General features: G+C 38.0%; 1 protein-coding gene across 23 annotated transcripts; it reads right to left on the bottom strand.

Annotated features, from left to right (window-relative positions):
* Positions 1-3,165: 3,165 nt before the first annotated feature.
* On the bottom strand, positions 3,166-19,382 carry LOC112796773 (chromatin modification-related protein EAF1 B). 23 transcript variants are annotated; one of them, XM_072235562.1, is made up of 25 exons: positions 19,003-19,382; positions 17,187-17,219; positions 16,553-16,736; positions 16,415-16,469; positions 16,236-16,333; positions 14,710-16,099; positions 14,494-14,613; positions 14,081-14,338; positions 13,113-13,304; positions 12,726-12,806; positions 12,507-12,564; positions 11,899-12,407; positions 11,709-11,762; positions 10,823-10,880; positions 10,531-10,727; positions 10,363-10,416; positions 9,989-10,069; positions 9,465-9,602; positions 9,219-9,335; positions 7,905-8,005; positions 7,529-7,744; positions 7,060-7,438; positions 5,704-6,858; positions 5,049-5,598; positions 3,166-3,563 (listed from the first exon to the last, which is right to left on the bottom strand). In XM_072235562.1, exons 3-24 carry the CDS (start codon positions 16,693-16,695, stop codon positions 5,131-5,133), a joined length of 5,922 nt encoding a protein of 1,973 aa, XP_072091663.1. In that variant the 5' UTR covers positions 16,696-16,736; positions 17,187-17,219; positions 19,003-19,382; the 3' UTR covers positions 3,166-3,563; positions 5,049-5,130. The 23 variants fall into 23 exon arrangements, with proteins under 23 accessions (XP_072091663.1, XP_072091660.1, XP_072091667.1 ...); XM_072235559.1 differs by having other exon boundaries at positions 9,219-9,338; positions 9,453-9,602; positions 10,832-10,880; XM_072235566.1 differs by having other exon boundaries at positions 10,832-10,880.
* Positions 19,383-19,665: the final 283 nt, after the last annotated feature.

The following is a 19,665-nucleotide window of genomic DNA, read 5'->3' as shown; positions in this document are numbered from 1 at the left end:
AAAAACAAAAACCCCAAGTTACAAAAACGGGAAGAACAAAACACAGAAACCAAAAAAGAAGACAGACACACACCAACATACGACCGACAAGCAATCGGATCTCCCATGACATCCTGAGGATTTAGAGGGCGCTCCCCAAATAACTGCCACAGGACAAGGGCGATATCCCGTTCCTCCGAAGTAAGGAACTCTTGGGGAACCCGAGTAAATACCGACGGCCCCGCCTTAAAATTCCAATAGGTGGGGAACCGCCGCTCGCCCTCCAATGTCTACCAAAAAGGATGATGCCCCCTCGCGGGACGAACCTTAAAATACCTACTCTTAAAACCGTGAAAAGAATCTTCATACAAGCCGAAAATCCGACGGTGAGGCTGAGCTCTGAAAGACACATACCCCTTCTTGTGCTTTCCCTCCTTAGTCGGAAGAGTACACAGGAAGAGGAAAAGGAAAACATTTACTGAGGCAGGAAGTTCTAAAAAATCACAAACAAATTCGAAAGACCGCATCGCCGCCCAGCTATTCGGATGTAGCTGGGACGGCGCCACGGAGCACCGATTCAATAATTGCTGGACAAAAGGAGAAAAAGGAAGCCGAACACCGAGCCGGGTAAACATCGCCTCATACACCCACATCCAATTCGGCACAGCCGGGGAGTCGAGATTGGTATAGCAAACCCTCTCGTCAACCCCAGGAAGGGAAAGCTCATAGTGGCGTTCAGCATCGCCACCCCCACAAACAGCCCCTTCATCGCGGAGCCGTTGGAGGTCCGCCTCCGTCATCCGCGACGGCGTCCCCCAGACATCACTAGTGACCTAAGAAAAAAGACCAGGGACACCCCCGGTCGGGGCCACCGGAGCCCTCACACCCTCCGTCCTTCGATGAGCCATACCTAAAATATCGACGAGCACCACCGTCAGCCAAACCTCACGGCAAAAAACGGCGGATGAAACCAAAAACAAAGACCACCCCCGTACACCACTAATTATACGGAGGCACTCGCCCCCCTTATGGAACCCAACAGAACTATCTACCACCATACAAACATTAGCAAAAACAAAACAAAATGCAGCGAAAGACAAAGCAGAAGAAGCAAAAAGAAATAGAGGAATACCAACCTGCTAATTCGGAGGAAATAAAACCCAAGGAAAAATGCCTCGGCAGAAGATCAACAGAAAACACAGAGTGCGAAAGGAAAGTAGAAAATGCTCTTTTGGAGAAGAAAGCAATAGAGAAATGAACGAGGGAACCGAAGGAGGAAAACCAAAACGGTTTTGAACAATAAAAATAACACAAATACCCCTGGAAAGCAACGCAAACACAAGGACAAAAGAGGGAAACACCCCCTCGCAATAAATCCCCCCTTGAAAAAAGTAACGCCTCGAAGAACGCAACGGGCGAAGCAGACACGGAAGAGTCACGTCAAACCTAAGCGGTCAGACGAATCTTCCACAACACAAAACCGAGATACCGACCTCATCTCGGGAGAACCAAGCGGCAACCCGAGAAAAACCAAAGGTCCTAGGCCCACGACAAAAACAGCATCTCCCAGTGACAGACCGACCTTGCTCGCCCTCCCGCTGCGGGGGCAACTGTTACGGATCCAGCCCACGGATCCTAAACCCAGGACTGCTCCCTACTCGGCTCCCCGGGTCCAACTCCGAAAGGCCCCAAAACCGGTCCTAACCAACTTTCGAATTCAAACGCCTCCCTTATCTTAGCCAAATAAGATAAGATAAGATATTCACCATCACCTATAAATAGAGGACCCAGGTCCCTCCAGGTATTCACTCATCCCTCACACCTTATACCTCTCAAATCCATTCTGACTTGAGCGTCGGAGTGTCTTTGCAGGTACCCCCCCCCCCCCCCCCCATTGCTCCAATCAAGTGATCCAGCATCCGCCTCAACCCGCAAGTTTCCGATCCATCTCTCAACCCGTACCAGAGACATCATGTACACAATCCAAAACATAATTATAAATATTGTCTCTAAAACAAAATAAATATAATCCAAAATACTCAATTTTCATCTTCATTCTCTTGTAAGTTTGGTTGGGGGAAGTTGGGTTTTGGTAAAAAAAATTGTAAAAATGCCCCCTTGCTAAAAAAATTCTAAGCCCGGTGGAGAAGCTCGCCCCGCCCCGCTCAAAGCCCGCGGTTTAAACGGTGCAGGTTAGGCGGGCTTTTACTATTTGGCGATCCCAATTTTCCAGCACAGTCTGCCTTTTTTAGCGGATTACGCGGATTTAGGCCCGTTTGCCACCCCTAGATATAACTAATTTATTAACTATACTTTCTGACTTGAAATAAAATGTGTAACATAAAGCATATCATATGCCAGTTACTTTTCTAATGAGGTTAGTAAAATATTAGTTGTCGATAAATTTTCATTAGCTTTATAATATAAAGTTTAATGTAAAATTGACATGTATATATTCTTTTTCCAGGTCTCTTATGATTTAAGATGAATTCAAACTGTTCCATTGTATTTTACTTTATATAAAGATAAAACAATACGTTTATTATATAATGACGATGATAGTGTTATACTAAACTTGAGAAATTTATCATTATAAAATATTATTTTCGATTTACCATATCAAATTAAAATATAAATCTGTGCATTACATGAATTTAATACTAGTTTGATCTAATTTATTATCAAATAAAGTATAAAAATACTCATTTTTGTCTCTGCCCTTTGTCTTATTTTCAATGTCCTCTGCCTTAATTTCAATGTCATGTCTTCTCATGTTCTCAGAACTAACAACCTTAGAAACATTAGCGTTCGTCGAGATTAGTGTAATGTCACACTCTAAATTAAAGAACACAGTATACAATGGAACCTTTGGCCATAAACATCATCGTAACCAGTTTCGCCCCTCATAACACACTCTAAATTAAAGAACACAGTATACAATGGAACCTTTGGCCATAAACATCATCGTAACCAGTTTCGCCCCTCATAACGGTTCAGATTCCGATTGAAGAAAACATGCTGTGTAAAAGTATTTTGATCTAAACCGTGCAATCTGCTGATCTACACAAGAACACGGATTAATTTTAACGGCTGCAACTAAGAAACTTAAAAATGGTTAGGAACCAGCTTGTTAGAATACCAAGGGAGATGTGGCAGCGACATTGGCTGGTGCATACATCAGAAATCTTCTATTCACAAAACGTTGAATTGGCTTTTGCTCATAAAAATGATTGCTATCCCAATCAACTGGGCAATAATACAGTCACTAATCTAGTAGAACAAAAAGAGGATGTTCCTCTGCTCAATAGCAGAAGAACAAATGAGAAGAGGGGAAACTACAAGGGAAAAGAAGAGACGATCCTGTACACAAACCTCTATATTCGTCTCTTTCCAAAACAAAACTAAAAAAAAAAAAAAAATGAGGAACCCTCTAAGAGCAGTGGTAATATACAAGACTTTTGGAACAATAATAACGTGTGGAATGACGCCTGCCATAGTAGTTTTGGTCGAGTCTTTAACAGGACCTGCAAAAAACAATGGATCTGTCTCCATAATCCAAAGCCCTTGTGATTAACCAGCATCATCTGCACAAAAACCATTACATAAGTAGTCATTTCTATTATATTTCTATTTCAATCCAACATGATAAAATAGAACTTTAGACGGAAAAAAAAAAGAAAAAGAACAAGATTCAGAGTTTTTTCATGCCTGTTTTACCACTACCTCAACATTTAATAAAAAATTATACCCCCGCCATACTGAAATGAAATAAAATAAATACACCAAAACCAAAAATAAACTGAACTTTCGGAAAATGACAGTGTACAACTTAATATAAATGTAACCACCAAACTCTGCCTAAAATCTGACGAGAATTATTACAAACCTTACAGAAAATATAGAGTGAAAGGTCGCGTCTATAGATATCAACAAACCCCAAAATTTTCTACTTTGAAATTATATGCATAATATATCTAGAAAATATACCATGCTAGCAGGCATACAATAAAAAAGAAAACAGGATTAACACACTGCTCCTAGCATGTAAGTCAGTTGTTCCTTGAAAATTATTTTCTATTAATCTTAATGATTATGAACTGCAAACAGTTATAACTGAGAGTTAGTGTTACATCCCCTGATGAAGTAAGGCTATCAGGAGAGAGAGGAATAGAAGCTTCTAACCCTCTCCAAGTCCTAAAAAAGTTAGGGCCTTGGGTATTATGTTATGCTCAAAGTCCACCATCGGGTAGTATGGAATGTTTAACGTATTTAAAGAGAATGGTTCTTCCCTCTTAATAGCTAACTTTTAAGGTCTAGTTTTTGACTTTCCTTAGGAACTTTGCAATTGTATCAAAGCTTTGATTGTCCGCGCCATGGAAAAGACTACCTATAGGCTAGATTAAGGTAACTACCAAATAGTGATAACCGGTAGTGAAGTGGCAACTGCCAGGTCAATATCAATAAAGCGAACCCGCCATGGACATCAGGTCTCCAGGGGCGGTAGTGAAGTGGCAACTGCCAGGTCAGTATCAATAAAGCGAACCCGCCATGGACGTCAGGTCTCCAGGGGCGGTTTATTGTTAAGAACTTGGATATTATGGATTAACCAAAGTCTTAAATTGGATAGTAAGGGATGCTTGATGTTGTATTTAAAGAGAGTGGTTCTTTCCCCTTAACAGCTAGCTTTAAGGTTTGGTTTTCCACTTTCCTTAGATACTTAACATTGCAACATACACGAGAGTTTTTAGTCGTCTTTAAAACATCATTAATCAGCACAAACAATGGGAAATCTATAGTTAAATATATATTATATTATTCCAAGATTCCCAGGCAAGTTCTAGATTGGCCACTCCCTCCCACTTCTATTCCTTGGTTAACCACTAACATACCATCAAGGAAGAAACTTCAAATAACATTAGCACCAACTCAAAATCCTGAAATATAAATTCTTCAGATACCTCCAGAGCACAATTCAATGACCAAGCCACATAACTCTAGGTAAACCATATCTGCAATTCAATGTTCACTATATTTTTATATACAGGGTAAAGAGGAATCTATGTATATACCTGTACACTGCTGACAAAAGAGCATACAGATCCCAATCCTGAAAGAACCAAGCACAATTGGAGCAGCTATATCCATTTGAAATCATTCCACTTCAGAATTAGGTGAACGGATAAGCAAACTGCTCTGCCCTGGTTGTAAATGTTGCACTTGCTGCTGGGGTTGATGTTGCAAAGCCACATCTTTGGGAGAATGTCGCTCCTTATCTTGCTGCTGCTGTGGATGCTGATGTATTTCTGCTGGCTGATATGGCTGTTGAGACAGGACAGACTGTGTTGAAGACTTCTGTTGAGAAGGCAATGGCTGCTGCTGCCACTGCACCACAGCATTATGTGGCTGAGAAGGCAAGCTGGTTGATAACGATCTTGATACCACCCCTTGACTAATATTTGGTGGCTCACTTCCAGCTGAATTTCCACCAACAGGTGTGCCCCCAAAAGAGTTCACCTGTGTAACTAGATTGGAAATACCGGAATCAAATGGAGGTTCGGATGTTTTACATTGAGATGCCGTAGGAACAGCTGTTAGCTCACCAGCAGAATCCATACAACCCTGAGACATTGCAGTGTTAGTATTAAAATGTGAAGCACCGTTTGCAGGCTGCCGGTTGACTCTAGGGGAATCAGATTGAGATATGTTTGATGATTCAGAATGCACCTGATTGTTTTGTTGCAGCATTTTCTGAACATTTGATTGATTCTGATTAATTTGCTTAGACTCTGGCTGAGACTGTAGCTTCAGTTGATGATGGTTAGAAGCAATAACAGAGGGCTGTGTAGGTGACGTTATATGAGATGATGGTGTTGGTGAAACTTGCCCTTGAATGCTACTATCAGAAGTAGATAGTATTGGCTGCAATTGCTTTGATGAAGTGTTTGCTGGTCCAGATTGTTGTAGCTTTTGCTGCAACTGGGAATGATTTGAAGGAGCAGTACCCAATGGCTTCGAGGGTGGATTTGAATTCAAACCAGATCCAGGATAGTGGTTTTGGCCTTGCATCATCTGCATGACTTGGTCCCCTTTCTCAACAGTTTGACTTCCTGGAGGTACGGAGAGACCATTTAGATGTGTAGGATCAACAGAACGATTCTGGTGGGCCACCATGTTTCCTCTTCCAATTCCTTTCGGAACTTTACCTTGCTGTTGAGACTGTACATGCTGCGGCTGACTAGGATGCTGCCTACTAGGCTGTTGATACTGCCGCTGCTGTGCCTGACGTTGCCGTTGCTTCCCCGTTTGATTAGTCAACCCGCCAGCACCAGGATTCCTGCTGAATCCATGTTGTGCAAGGTGATGCTTCTGTTGTTGGTGCTGGGATGATATGGGAGTCATAGGAGGTGATGGTGTTACAGGGCAAAGAGATACTTGTTGAGATGAATTTTGTGGTTGCGCTTGGGGACTGTTCTGCATAGGTGATGATGATATGGGGGTCTGAGTTTGTGACTGAACATGTGGAATCAGTGAATTTGATGAGGCAAACTGCTGCTGCTGCTGCTGCAGATAACGCTGCTGTTGCTGTAGTTGCCTTTCTTTTGCCAATCGGAATGCATAAACTTGTTGCTGTGAATTCGTAGCATGATTAGGACCTTGAAGATGAGGATGAGAATTGCTGAGATGGGTCTGTTGCTGGGACAACTGATGCTGCTGCTGGGCATGAGCAGGGTATGCTTGAACAGGTGGTGGATTTGTCTGATTATTAAAAGCAGAACTCATCCCACTAAAAGCTGGAACACCTTGACTGTTCCCTTGGCTGACCTGCATTGGTAGTTCTGGAACCATCATTTGCCTTTGATGTTCTTGATTGTGGCCAGGCTAACGAGAAGGAAGAATAAATTAGCTAATGAAAAAGTGAAAATAGAAGACCAACTTGTATTATACAACTGGATAATTAAGTTGAAAGAGGCTATCAAAAACCAACTAGGATGCCTGTTGCACATAAATGTCATGTTTTCCAAACTGTTATATCAGCACTGGAACCAATTAAAGCCTATATGGAACAACAACACTCCTTACCCTCATCATATGCAGAGCCTCACGAGGTCTAAGCATTGAGTTGCCTGGTCCGGCACCAACTCCAGTGTTCACATTTCCGGGGCTTGGCAACCCCACCATACTGGAAGAAATCATGCCCCCAGAGCTGAGCATCGATGATGATCCCATCCCTTGAAACCCCTGCCTTGGCATTGCAATGCTTCTGTTCACCCCACCCATCATGCCCATACCATTTCCACCAGCCAACATGCGAACACCACGATCACTTCCGGAATGAGTTCCAGGAACTGACATGCTAGATTGCTGCATGTTTCTGCCAGACATCATCTGATTATATTGTATTCTCTGCTGTTCTTCTGCTGATAAAGGTGAGGTTCTTGGAACTCCATATCTGCTATCCCTGAAAAATTAAGCCCTAAGCTGTTGAATAACTTAATATGATATGCATATATAATTCGACAGCAAGAGTTGGGCAATATAATGTGCATACCTGACAGAGGCAGTCAACGGACCAGATAGTGAAGACAAGTTATTTCCAAGACCCATACCAGAAGACGGTGTAATAGGAGAGTTCAACCCAGAAGTTGCAAGGGCTGATGGTACAGAACCATGATTTGATAATGGTAAGCCGCCAGCATGAGAACCTTGATACCCAATGGATAGGAGCTCTGGGCTTGTTGCATTTGAATCACACAGATCAAGCGGCCTTCAACCAAAAAAAATTAAAAATTCTTGGGAAACCGAAATAAAAATTTGAAATGAAAACATTACAACGTAATCCTTTGATACCACCAAAGACAAAATGGCTTAGTTATGAAACATATACACTACTAAAAAATACAAAACTAAAAACTAACAGAACTTACGTTAAAACACCTCCATTCAAGTTGTTTGGGCAGACTTGAGAAAGAGCAATCATATGTGAATTATGGACAGGTGCTAATTGTTTTATATCCTGGTTATCATTCTGCATTTAAGTGAAAAATACTTGATCAGTTATGTCTAAGAGAGAGAAAGAAAAAGGGAACGCACAACTTAGTTACTTTTAAATTGCTACCATCTTCCTATAATTATAATCCACAATGTTGTTAAGAAATAAACAGACGAAGCATAATTTATTAGTGCATTTCCCACATCAATAACCACCATGGGAAATCATGGGTGTGTCACAAAATAATAGCTTTACAAGTGGTACTGTTCGGTAGGCAGCAAATCCACACTCAAAAAGCAGTATGAAGATATACCACAAAATAATGACTAAACACAATTCCCGACATATTATTAACCAACTACAAGTATGGAAACATTCAGGAGTTAAACCAGGAGATACAGCAGAGGTGAAATTCAGAAGGTAACAAAGAAAAAATAAACAAATAGATAAAGAATAAACTGCTAAAGGTTTGAATGTTAGGAATTTTACCTATGAAAGATGTAAACAAACCTAATCTTTGATGGGTATTGAATTAGGTTATATTTTTCATGGTTAGAATTGTGAACGCTTAAATCTTTACAGTAAAAAATGGTTAGTTTATAGTTAAAAACAAGGTTGCAAAATTACGAAGAATCAAACATGAAAGACAAACAAATTAAAAGATGTTAACATTGAAAAAGGAACAAGAGATGTATAAGATTGGAGCAACAAACGAGTTAGTTCCTTTAGAATATTATTATAAGGCTGATTATGATTCTAGTGGTAATAATACCACTCCTAGCATCACTACAAGTAACTGAATTAACTGGATTTTCATTAACCACGATAAAATGGAAAACTTATAACAAAAGCAACTGCTTACAAGAATGAAGTAATGAACCACTCATCACCAAAGTTTGGGCACGTTTAAGTAATTAGCTTATTTAACTTTTATTGCAGGGAAGTTCCAGAACATAGCTTACAAATAGGTTGATGTGTCTATACTTTAGTGGTACTTTTAGAAATGGTTCTTGGGACATTAAATATCTTAACATCCCTAAAGAAACCAAAAATAGCATTGGATGTCCCAAATTGTTAACGGGGGATGCTTGTGTACTGAGCTACCCTTTATATCCAAAAGAGCTAAAAATGTGACTTTAATTATCCACGCAAGCCCTTAATAACTTAAAAGTGTTTGCAAAAATTAACTACCATTTTTTGAATTTCATTTGCAACTTAGACTGTCTAATAAAATTCTTTTGATTCAAACCTGATTCCTACGGTAATCATTCCTCTGCCCAATCTTTATGATTTTATCAAAATGAGATTTCAGGGTATCCTCCTCCATTGGCTCTCGCAAACGTTGGAACAACTGCCTGGCACTACCCTGCTAAGCATTGAAGCGAATCCACACAGTCAACGCTATGATTAAATTGACAGGGATGATTCAGAAACACGAGGAAAAATTAAAAAAAAATCAAAATAAAAAAACAAGAAATAATACGAGGAATAGTGCCTTTGGAATTCCTGGGAGTGTAGATGGATAAGACTGAGAAGATCCCGAGTCTTCAGCACTATCAGCACCATCGCCAGCAGTTCTGTCCATTAAAATCTTGTGGCGCTCCTTGCATTCTTTTGGCTTCCGAAAGATACACTGGAATTTTTGCAAAATTTAATTTCGTAAGTGACAATTCAAATAAGACATAAATAATTCGCCATGTAAATTAATACAAAAAAGAGAACGGGGAAAATTCTCGGATTCATGACAAATATGGCGAAGAAGTTCATAGGGTATTTCTTTCATGGATAAAATACAGAATACATACTAGTTTTCTTCCTTTGAACCAAGAGGAAAATATCACCACTACTATTGTAAAAATTTCCACTCTTAATTACTAAACATATAGTTTTCCGATAATGCTGCAGATGCCAGGTGGAGCCAACAAAATTTTTTCCAACATAATTTTTGGCAGTATTGCACGCATAATTCAAGTGGTCATATTATAATAAATGAATAAAAGCATACTTATAAATCATTACCTTGAATTGAAGAGCACTGTTGATAGCATCACTTACAAGCTCCCAATTTGGACCCATATCATGCACCAAGACAACAAGTGCCTGAAATAGAGCAGAATAGAGATAAGCCTTTCATTCATGTTATCGTGATATATATATATATATATATATATATATATATATATATATATATATTGAGTAATGCTACACATCCAAATCTTATGAACCATCTTGATTGGACTTGGTTAACAAAAGGACTTGGATATGTAGCATTATATATATATATATATATAGCCTTGCCCCACTGGGTGAGATTGGCTACATGGACCATAAGTTGAACTCTTTGTCACAAACAGCATAATGTAAAAGATAAAGATAGTGAATCAACCACAAACCTGGTCTTCAAATAGTGACCATGGGGTTCCAGAACCAGGCTGTCCAGCAGAGACCTATAGCAACAACAACAACATCAACAACAACAACAATAATAATAATAATAATAAGCTAAGTAAGATAATAGAACAAATTCTTTACCACAAGACCAAAATTCAGACGAAAGTTACCTTCAGTGCTTTGGATTTCCTGCCCCTGTCACGTCCGCTAATTATCCTAATAAATTTACTTGGGTTGGACATGTTGCTCATTTGTGAAGCAGCTGGGGAAGGAATAGAATTAGTCACTGGGGCAATATTGTCAAAATTGTTATCAAGCGATTGCTTCATCGTCTTTGGCTTCTTCACATTATGTTGCCCATATAAACCTTCAGAACATGAAGTTGAATATGCAAAGCATGAAAACATAAAATACACGTGTAAGCAATACATTAAAATATAATCAGATAACAAGCTGTTTTACCACTACTACCATTGGATTCAAAGTGATGGCTATCCAATCTCTTCTTTGAATGATCCCTCTGCAGTGTAGAGCAAAAAAGGGTTATTCTATTAGTAACTAGTGATTCTATCAATCCACAATTTTTTCACTATTTTATTGGAAAATTAACTTTGATTTTATCTCTTTATGGTAATATACAGAAATTGAAACGAAGGTATTTTGAGAAAAGCTTAATATTTGATACGAACTTTACTAAATAAAAAACAATGTAACCTTCCCACGATCAGCTCCCTACTCAACCTCTCCTACCCCCTTTTCATTACACCATTTCAGCAGCGATACATCCCCTTTCTAAAAGGAAACCAGCATATCAAAAGCTATGAATTATAGGTGCAGAACAACGTTTCCCGATAGAATCAGAGACATTATGTTACCATTTAGAATAAACAAAGTAAAACATATTAGAAAATTTGCATCATTGATTATGACCAAAATTTGAATAACTGGGAGCATACTAGATTACTCTGCCCAATTACACTTCTGTAATAATCTATATTACAAATTTGTACAATTACTCTCCCCTCTCCCATACTAGATTTTAGAATGAGGAAGCTTTCATCTTTTTCACCCAATATTAGCATCCATTAGATAGTTATCCTATTAATATTTGTTGCGTATGCTTTGGTGCATGCATGAATATCACCATTTTAAGAAAAGTAAAAGCCTGTGAAATATAACATTTACCAATAATGGAGGATCAATAGTATTCCATATTGATAATGATAACTATGTTTTAAGTTCTATTTTAGTTTTCCTGCTTTGATTTGCTCTCATATTAAATTGACCCAAAAAGATTATTTTCAGCATGTAGAACAATTGGAATGGAATCAAATTAAAATAGAATTACCTGTTCATTTAGAGCAACAGAATCCAATTGCCATGCCGGATCATATGTAGAACCCTGAGAAATAATTATTAAGCAAATACAGCTTAAGTATAGCTTTAAAAAATAAAGTGAAACAAGCTGCTCATGTCGTCCAGCATGAAGTACTATACAGACTTTGAATTAATTAAACAAAAATAAAGGTTTTTATTACCGAATTTTTTAGCTTTTTCTTCTTTGTTTTAACAGATGTTTCTGCACAATCAAAAGGCAATGGCTTCTCAAATTCTCCAGCTGACTCCACCTCCACACTTTTCTGGATTTGTGATCCATGTAAAGTACTCTGTTCATCCTGAAAGGAACTGGTATCTCCACTCGAAGCATCTGTCTTAGCTTGAGCCTGTGCTGTCCCGCTGACCCCCGAGAAAGGACTCACAACTCTCTGCCTAGAAGCTGTACGCATGCGTTTTATTGGTATTGGGCCAACATGTAAACTACCAGGCCTTTTTCCGAACAGCGTGGATGGCTGAGTTCCAGTTGTATAGCGTGCATAAGGCAAATCAGCTCCAACTTCACTGGACCTATTAGTGTAAGACTTTATCCTGTTTTTATGCCGTTTCTGTAAAGATTTCGGTGGTCTGCTACCATCATAAGCAGCAGCCAAATAGTAAGTACTGGTTTCTGCTTCATCCTCATCATATGCAATCTCTTCAGATCCAAAATCTACATTTAAATTTAAAAAAAAATTTAAAGTGTCATGCATTTCAGAAAAATGTACCAATGCACCTGTAAATCAAATAATCTGAATATTCTCAGTAGTACCTGCTGGGGTGTCATACATAGATGTTTCAACCTCCTCCTGAATGCTACTACCAGTTTTCTGAAAAGTTTCATTTTATTAGTACCCATATATCAGAATAATATAAGAGAATCAAGCTGTCAACCAATATCATAAACTAATGACTTGAATGCTCTTCCTGAAATAGCAAACCATCCATGAGCCTTGAGATGGTAAGAAAGTATATATGAACATAAATGTACCTCGCATTGTAGAAAGTGAGATTCAACAGATTTTCTATATGATTCCATGGCAGATGGAGGAACCGTGTAGAAAAGACTTTCCTGGAAATTACAAACACAGCAAGTGAGAAGTGTCATCTGTTTAGAATATCCAGGAAATATATCTCAACAGTTTTCTTACTCTAGTGAAGTCAATTAGAAAAAGTAAAGTGCATGAATCTTATTCAAACAGCCACAATCACTGGACTTCATTAAATAATAATTTTAAAAAGTAAATAAAAAAAGGAATAAATTTAACTAACATGTTGCTAAATAGAGAGAGAAAGAGGGGGGCCAGTAACCGACATTCAAAATTAAACCCAAAATTAAATAGCTAATCAAATAAGTATAGGTTAAGTGTGCCCATACTTCTGAAAGATTATCCTCCCATGACATGTCCACAGTCCCAGAGTCAGATATCTTCTCAGGTGTTGTGGGTGCTTCAGCTTGAGAGGATCTTCCATGAGATCTATTATCCTTTAGAAAATTCAATGCATATGCACGAACTTTAAGTGCAGCTTTCTTTACATGATGTTGTCCTTCCATGTATTTGCTTGCCTCCTGTCAAAAGCAAATAAAATTCAAGCAATATAAACAAATAGCTCATAATATAAAACAATACTACAAAGTTAACCTAACGAGGCAAAGGATGTTAAAGTATCATATCATATAACGTAAAACAACCAAATCATGATGACCCAACATAAAAAAAAACCAAATCATGCAAAGGTTCTCAGCATCTAATGCATCTTACAAGTTGAAAAACAGGCTCCCAAATCACTTTAGTATTTATCATCATAGGATGCCAACAATGCCCAAACAGAAAAAGGCAAAAACATGTAATTTAAAATAAATAAATAAAAACAATATATATACATATATATATATATATATATAAAAAGAAAAAGAAAAATCATGTATGGATAATGAACCACTTGAAGCCAAATTTCTATGTGAGATTCAGATGTCATCTCCAATCTCTAAAATCTAAATAAAGAGAGGGTTGCATTGTGAAATTTACTTTCCCAGCCCTAAGGTGTAAATAATATGAATACTTAATTGCATTGAGCATAATAATGTCCACTCATTTTTATACATTAGTTCCACTCAGTAGAAGAGTTCAGACTAAAACCAAAAACATGCACACCAAGTAATCTTTCCAAGTTAACATGATCAGAAAGTCCTAGTGCAAAAGCAATATACGTGTAGCTAGCATCAATTGACTCCTGAATGGACATCGTGTTAAATAGCAACTAATCAAACAAATTGTATATTGAAAGTGACAAAGTGCAGAATTATTTCTTTTTCATTTATAGAGCAAGAGTCATGGCAATAACCAGAACTGTATCAGAATTTCTTCTATTGTCCCTAGATGCTTCACTTGAATCAACAGTCCCAGACTCAACCAAACCACCAATTAGGTTATCGTCGGCATCACACTCAACTGAATGCCAAAACTGCATGACAGCTTTTGCTATGTTGTGAGACAAGATTTTCATTCCCAGACTTTTGTTTTGTTTTTCAGATCTTAATCGGGAGGTAAAAGAAGCTCGATGACACAATTGAGCAGCAGCAGTCATCTTCCAAAGACGCTCCTACAAATAAATTTTAGCAGGAAAAGAAAGAGCAAAGAAAATCAAGTACCATTATTTCCTATGAAGGTTAATATTGTTATAGTTCTGAAAACAAAAAGGAACCAACAACAGGTTAAGGAGAACAAGCAATTAATTGTACGTCCAGCAAATAATACCTGGGCAAAATCATTTGCCAACCATGCCATTTCCTCAAGGAGAAAACCCCAATGAGACTTTTGGTAGTTCTGTGTGGGCAACGTGTGAATTGATAACTCAGCAATCCTCCTCCGCTTAACCTGATTAGCATATCACATCAAAGCTTATAGTTCACCAAACAAGCACCAACAACTTAATTTTGCCCTAGTCACTAGAAAACAGGACAAAATGCATACCTCTATAGTTTGTGCTTCTTCTAAAATAGAATCTTCACGAGCCTTGTCTGTTAGCTTCAACTGGTATGTAGAACAAGGTTGATAACCAGGCTGAGCAGCAGTGACTGTTTCAGCTGAAGCAGTTTGAGGAGTCTCTGAAATTGACCTATCCATAATAACTTGATGCCTGTCAGATCTGCTTTCCTTGACATAACAGGAATGATCCACCAAGACACCACTTTCCTCTTTACCAGATTTTGATACTGTAGAATCATTGTCATGCACTCCCTCCATATTGGAAGAATCATTCACCATGTTTTGCATGCAAGAGTTATTAATAAGGATCTCATTGTCACTTTTGACCATTTGACCAGAATTATTTTGAAAACCATCAACATGTTCATCAGCAACAGTAGAACCACTTTCGCCAGCATTAGTCATATTCCTTTCATTCAAAACTTCACAACCGGTTGAATACAGTTTCATCTCAAACTCTGATGGATGATAAATGGTACTTCCATTTGCTTCAACATTCTTTGTATTGGTACACCAATCACTATCATTATTTACATCTCTAGCTAAACTAGTTTGTGTGTAGGACTCTGAATCGAAATACTTCATGCCTAGTGCATCATTGGCATTTTGGCCTTCTTTTGGTGCACCTTTCTTGTCCACTTTCAAGTTACCAAATCCATTTGGCTGACCAGAACAACACTCATGTCCTGGTGGTGTAGTAGATACAGAAGGTGGAGGATCAAGATCAGCTGAAGCTGCTGGTGGGTCCTTCTCTTCAACCACATTTGCTTCCCCAGGAGGCACAATAATAGGTTTTTGTGAAGCATCATCCTGAGAAGGTAGAATAGATTGATCCTTTAAGTTTCTTCTATATGAGGTAATGTCCAATTTGTCTTCAGGAACACTAGCACTACCAATAGTTTGATGAGCCCGGACACCAGGCAATTCATTATCCACCGGATGATTAGTTGTTTGATTGTTTGTTATCTCACCATTTGAACTAGCAGGCTTTGTCTTAGAAACAGAAGGCACAATGTGCTCCTTTTGTTTGTTTGCATCCGATAGTAACCCTTTCCCATCCCTTGAAGCACCCCGACCATGATTTGGTCTGGACCTGTTCCTTCGAGCATATGGGCGGAAAATAGCAGAATCTTCCGTCTCCTTAGCAATTTGAGTCCCACCAATTTGAGAAGACTGTTCTGATGGTGCAATATTATTCCTTTTACTGGAATGTAGAGACCGCTTTTCACCTTCGGCCAACTCATTTACACCATCAAAAAGTAAGAGGTTATCAGCAGTATTTGGTTCACTAAGAGAAGGAGCCCCTGGTCGAGCACTACTATCAACAGAGTCACCGTGAGGAGAAGCAGTCAATGCAAAACTACCTTTAGCTTCACTGTATCATATTTGCCAAGATATGAGAAAGAAGACAAGTAGCATTTAGCAAATTAATACACGAGACATTCATAAACAAGTAGCATATACAGTTAATGAAATATAAAAAATTAAAACAATGAAGTACAGTAAAAAACCTGGTCACCAACTGCTCATGGTGCTGATCAGTGAATGATGTAGACTGTACACTAACTGAAGCAGCATTTCCAAACTTAAAGTCCAGCGGATTCCCACCCTGCACTTACAGATGCAGGTTATGAACATTTACAATAAAGTGTTCATGAATATATCATGGAAATTATTAAAACTTTCATACTTTCTCAAGAAATTCTAATTCCCTTCTCCTTTCTTCACGAACGTCATACTCCTGTCTGTTATAAACATGCAAGAGTTATTCTTGAGCATAGGACTAGACTGATAGACAAAAAAAAATGGTGGGTAGAAACATTCTCACCTAAGCTCTGCTTGAGCCTTCTCAATAGCTGCTCGGCGCGGAGAGGTTTTCAGACCTATACCAACTCCACCATCAACAACTCCTCCCATGGAATCAACCTCAGCATTTACAAGGAGAGCAGAACCTGAGTTACATCCACGCATTCCCACCCTTAAAATCCAAGGGCATCACTTCCCATCTAAAACTAAATGAAAAAGTGTAAAGAAAGATGGTAAATAGTTGCCTAATCCAATTACAAAGGGCAACTCCAAGGATGCAAAAGTTCTTGGCAACCAAACAGAAACTAAAGTTACCGCTGTTTTACCACTATTTGACAAGAAATGCATGAGACGCCTAGAAACAACTTAAAAATAAATAAATAAATTAACTTCAAATGTTTCCCTTAGTAGGAAGTTTCAACTAGGTGACTAGCAAGTCAGCAAGGTTTAGGACAACTTAATTCACCACATCTGGCTGATATACTATCATGCATGAAGGACCATAGTTACATGGAACGCAATACGTTCAGGTACAGGAACGGGTATGCGGTACGCCATATATAAAATATTTTACGTGGAAATTATATATCTGACGTTCCAGTATGCAGATGAATCGGAACGCGGTACACATGAAATGGTACACAGTATGTACCTACCTGGTGAATTCAGGTAACTATGTGAAGGACCACCTAGCAAATGGAGGTGTAATTATGTATCAGGATATCAGCAAACAAAATAATTCCAGAATGTTAATATTTCTAAGCATTCAGGAATAAACAGCCCCTAACCAGAATTTGCAGTTTCCTCATTTTAATTATCAAAGAAGTAAGAGTAAAATTGAGATTACATGGCAGTTCACTTTATTTCTACAAAATTAACTGTAAAATGGTTCTATCTGTTAGTAGCTGAAAATCATTCTCAAAAAGTAATACTGTAATTTAATTATTTAATTATAATAATGAAAACAAGAAGAAAATGATGAGCATTTGGTGCATATATATAATGCACCAAAATTTCAGTACTTCAGTAGGAATGCTTCAATAATTGTACATTAGGCATCAATTATGCAATCTTTTTAACTAAAGATGAATATCATTAAGAAGGGCGGAAGAATGTTACGGCATCAATTGAGAGAACATTTACTAAATGATATGACATCTTTAAGAAAAAAAGAAAAGTCAACCAAGCTTGCAAATGAAAATACTAGGTCCTCTACACAGATCTCTCAAAAATAAATAAACACTAAAGCATGCTTCACCATTTGGTGAAAGCTCAAACAACTTTTGATATATGATAACCGATGGTAAAATGCAGGAACGAAAAGAAATTAAAAGATGATGACTAAATTATCCGCAAGTCGCCTAATTATATCCATATCCATTATTCATTAAGTAAGCAATAAGCATAACCTACAGTACTTGTAATTAATAGCAGATAGAGGCTCTTAGCAATGAGCCAAAATTCCACCATGGAAATATGGCGGATGGTGGAAGGCATGGCAACTGCCCCGCGGCGCGGGGGGGGGGGGGTGTAATTGTATATACAGATAATAGACTACAATAATTATAAATTCATCCTACAAATACAAAAGCAAAAATAAAAAGGAGCAGAAGCCAGAAGTTGATATATAGAAGAACGATATCTAATTATCTATTATATAGAAAGAAACAAAAAAAGGAAGAACAAAGGAACGAGAGAAGAATAAATGTGTAATACACATTATACTACAGCGGTGTATCCATTTATAATAATTCTTCGTAGCGCAGTGGTGTAGCACCCCTATAGTTGTTTTTTTATAACACTGCCTCTATACAGTACTACATACTACAAGAAAGTCAAGAAATGTCAAAATAATATGCAAGTATAAAGAAAAAAGGAAGCTCCAGCAAAAATTATTTTTACAGGAAAAGGAAATGCAAGACCAGAATGAAGTAGCACACTAGCAGCACAACCACAAACAAAATTCTGAAAGAGGCCAACAAAACTATAGAAAAAATAAAAGAGGAGGGAAAAAAAAACTATGGTAGGTATCACGTTAAGTACTAGTCACTAAACTCATTAACACATATAGTGACCAAATGTTGCATGCATGAAAAGGTTGCCGCCAATGATTCCCTTATATACTCAAATTGTCATAATCAAATATTTATATATGCTTCAAATTACTAGCTCCCTACTAAAATATCTGCATCCTAATTTTTTTCCCAAATAGGGCAAAAATCTTCCCCACATTTAACGACACGTGAATGCATCATCCCATAAACGGACACAAACTCCAGGCGCGAACCCGAGCCCCATTCCAACACAATGCATAATACAGTCGCAACGAGAAGAAACACTGCAACATTCGCCCCCAACAAATTAAAACCCTAACCGCACTCATTTGCACGAAATTCCCCAATTCAACAAATTCTAGGGTTTCTAGGACAGTAAGGAATGGCAATAGAACAACAATTAAGGGTAGAATAACACCTGAGCGCGCGAAAACGGTCGCCGAAATTTGAAGCTAGGGCACAATTCGAGGCCGTCCCAACTCGAAATTCCTCTCTCCTAGGGTTTTGGAAAAAGGGGATTGTTCCTTCGTTTCACCAGAGTGATACCAAATTTGCCAAAAAAACTAAAGTTTGGGCACAAATGCCAGCCATGAAAAGGGTTAATTGGAATCGTGGGTGGAGCAATTGGGGTTCCAGTTTCTCTCTCCAGAACTTGAAGAAGAGGGGTGGTTTTATTGTTATTTGTTGTTTTGTGTTTCGAAGTGAGAGAAAGAGGGAACTATGCGACCTCCGCTAGAGAGTGGCGTGGGCTTTGGGGCATGAAGACGACTCACGAAAAATGGACGTTCATTTTGGGCTTTTTATTCATTAATAAATAAATACAAATATATTTTTTTTTTATTTTCTTCCTGCAAATTAGTATATGATTATGATTATGATTATGATTTTGATTGAATCAAAATGGAATTGTTCCTATTAAATTGCTATGCATAATATGCAAAATTCTGATAATGTTATCATTCAATCAAATATTAATGCTTATATGATGTGTAAATATTAAGAAATAGATCACATTTTTTGCAACCATATCAATATATTAATATTTTTTATGTATATAAACTGAGTTTATTGTTTTAAATTG

Source organism: Arachis hypogaea, chromosome 4 (assembly GCF_003086295.3).
Source record: "Arachis hypogaea cultivar Tifrunner chromosome 4, arahy.Tifrunner.gnm2.J5K5, whole genome shotgun sequence".
NCBI classification, from domain to species: Eukaryota; Viridiplantae; Streptophyta; class Magnoliopsida; order Fabales; family Fabaceae; genus Arachis; species Arachis hypogaea.
Note: the sequence above shows the minus strand (reverse complement) of the source record. Positions and strands in the feature narration are given on the sequence as shown.

Excerpts from the sequence above, each read along its gene's own strand:
- LOC112796773 (XM_025839382.3), bottom strand. The coding sequence starts at position 16,695 with ATGCGTGGATGTAACTCAGGTTCTGCTCTCCTTGTAAATGCTGAGGTT. Across the intron at positions 13,305-14,080 it reads GAAATTCTGATACAGTTCTG|GAGGCAAGCAAATACATGGA; the intron begins GTTATTGCCATG and ends TGCTTTTGACAG. Across the intron at positions 7,439-7,528 it reads CCGTTGACTGCCTCTGTCAG|GGATAGCAGATATGGAGTTC; the intron begins GTATGCACATTA and ends TTAATTTTTCAG.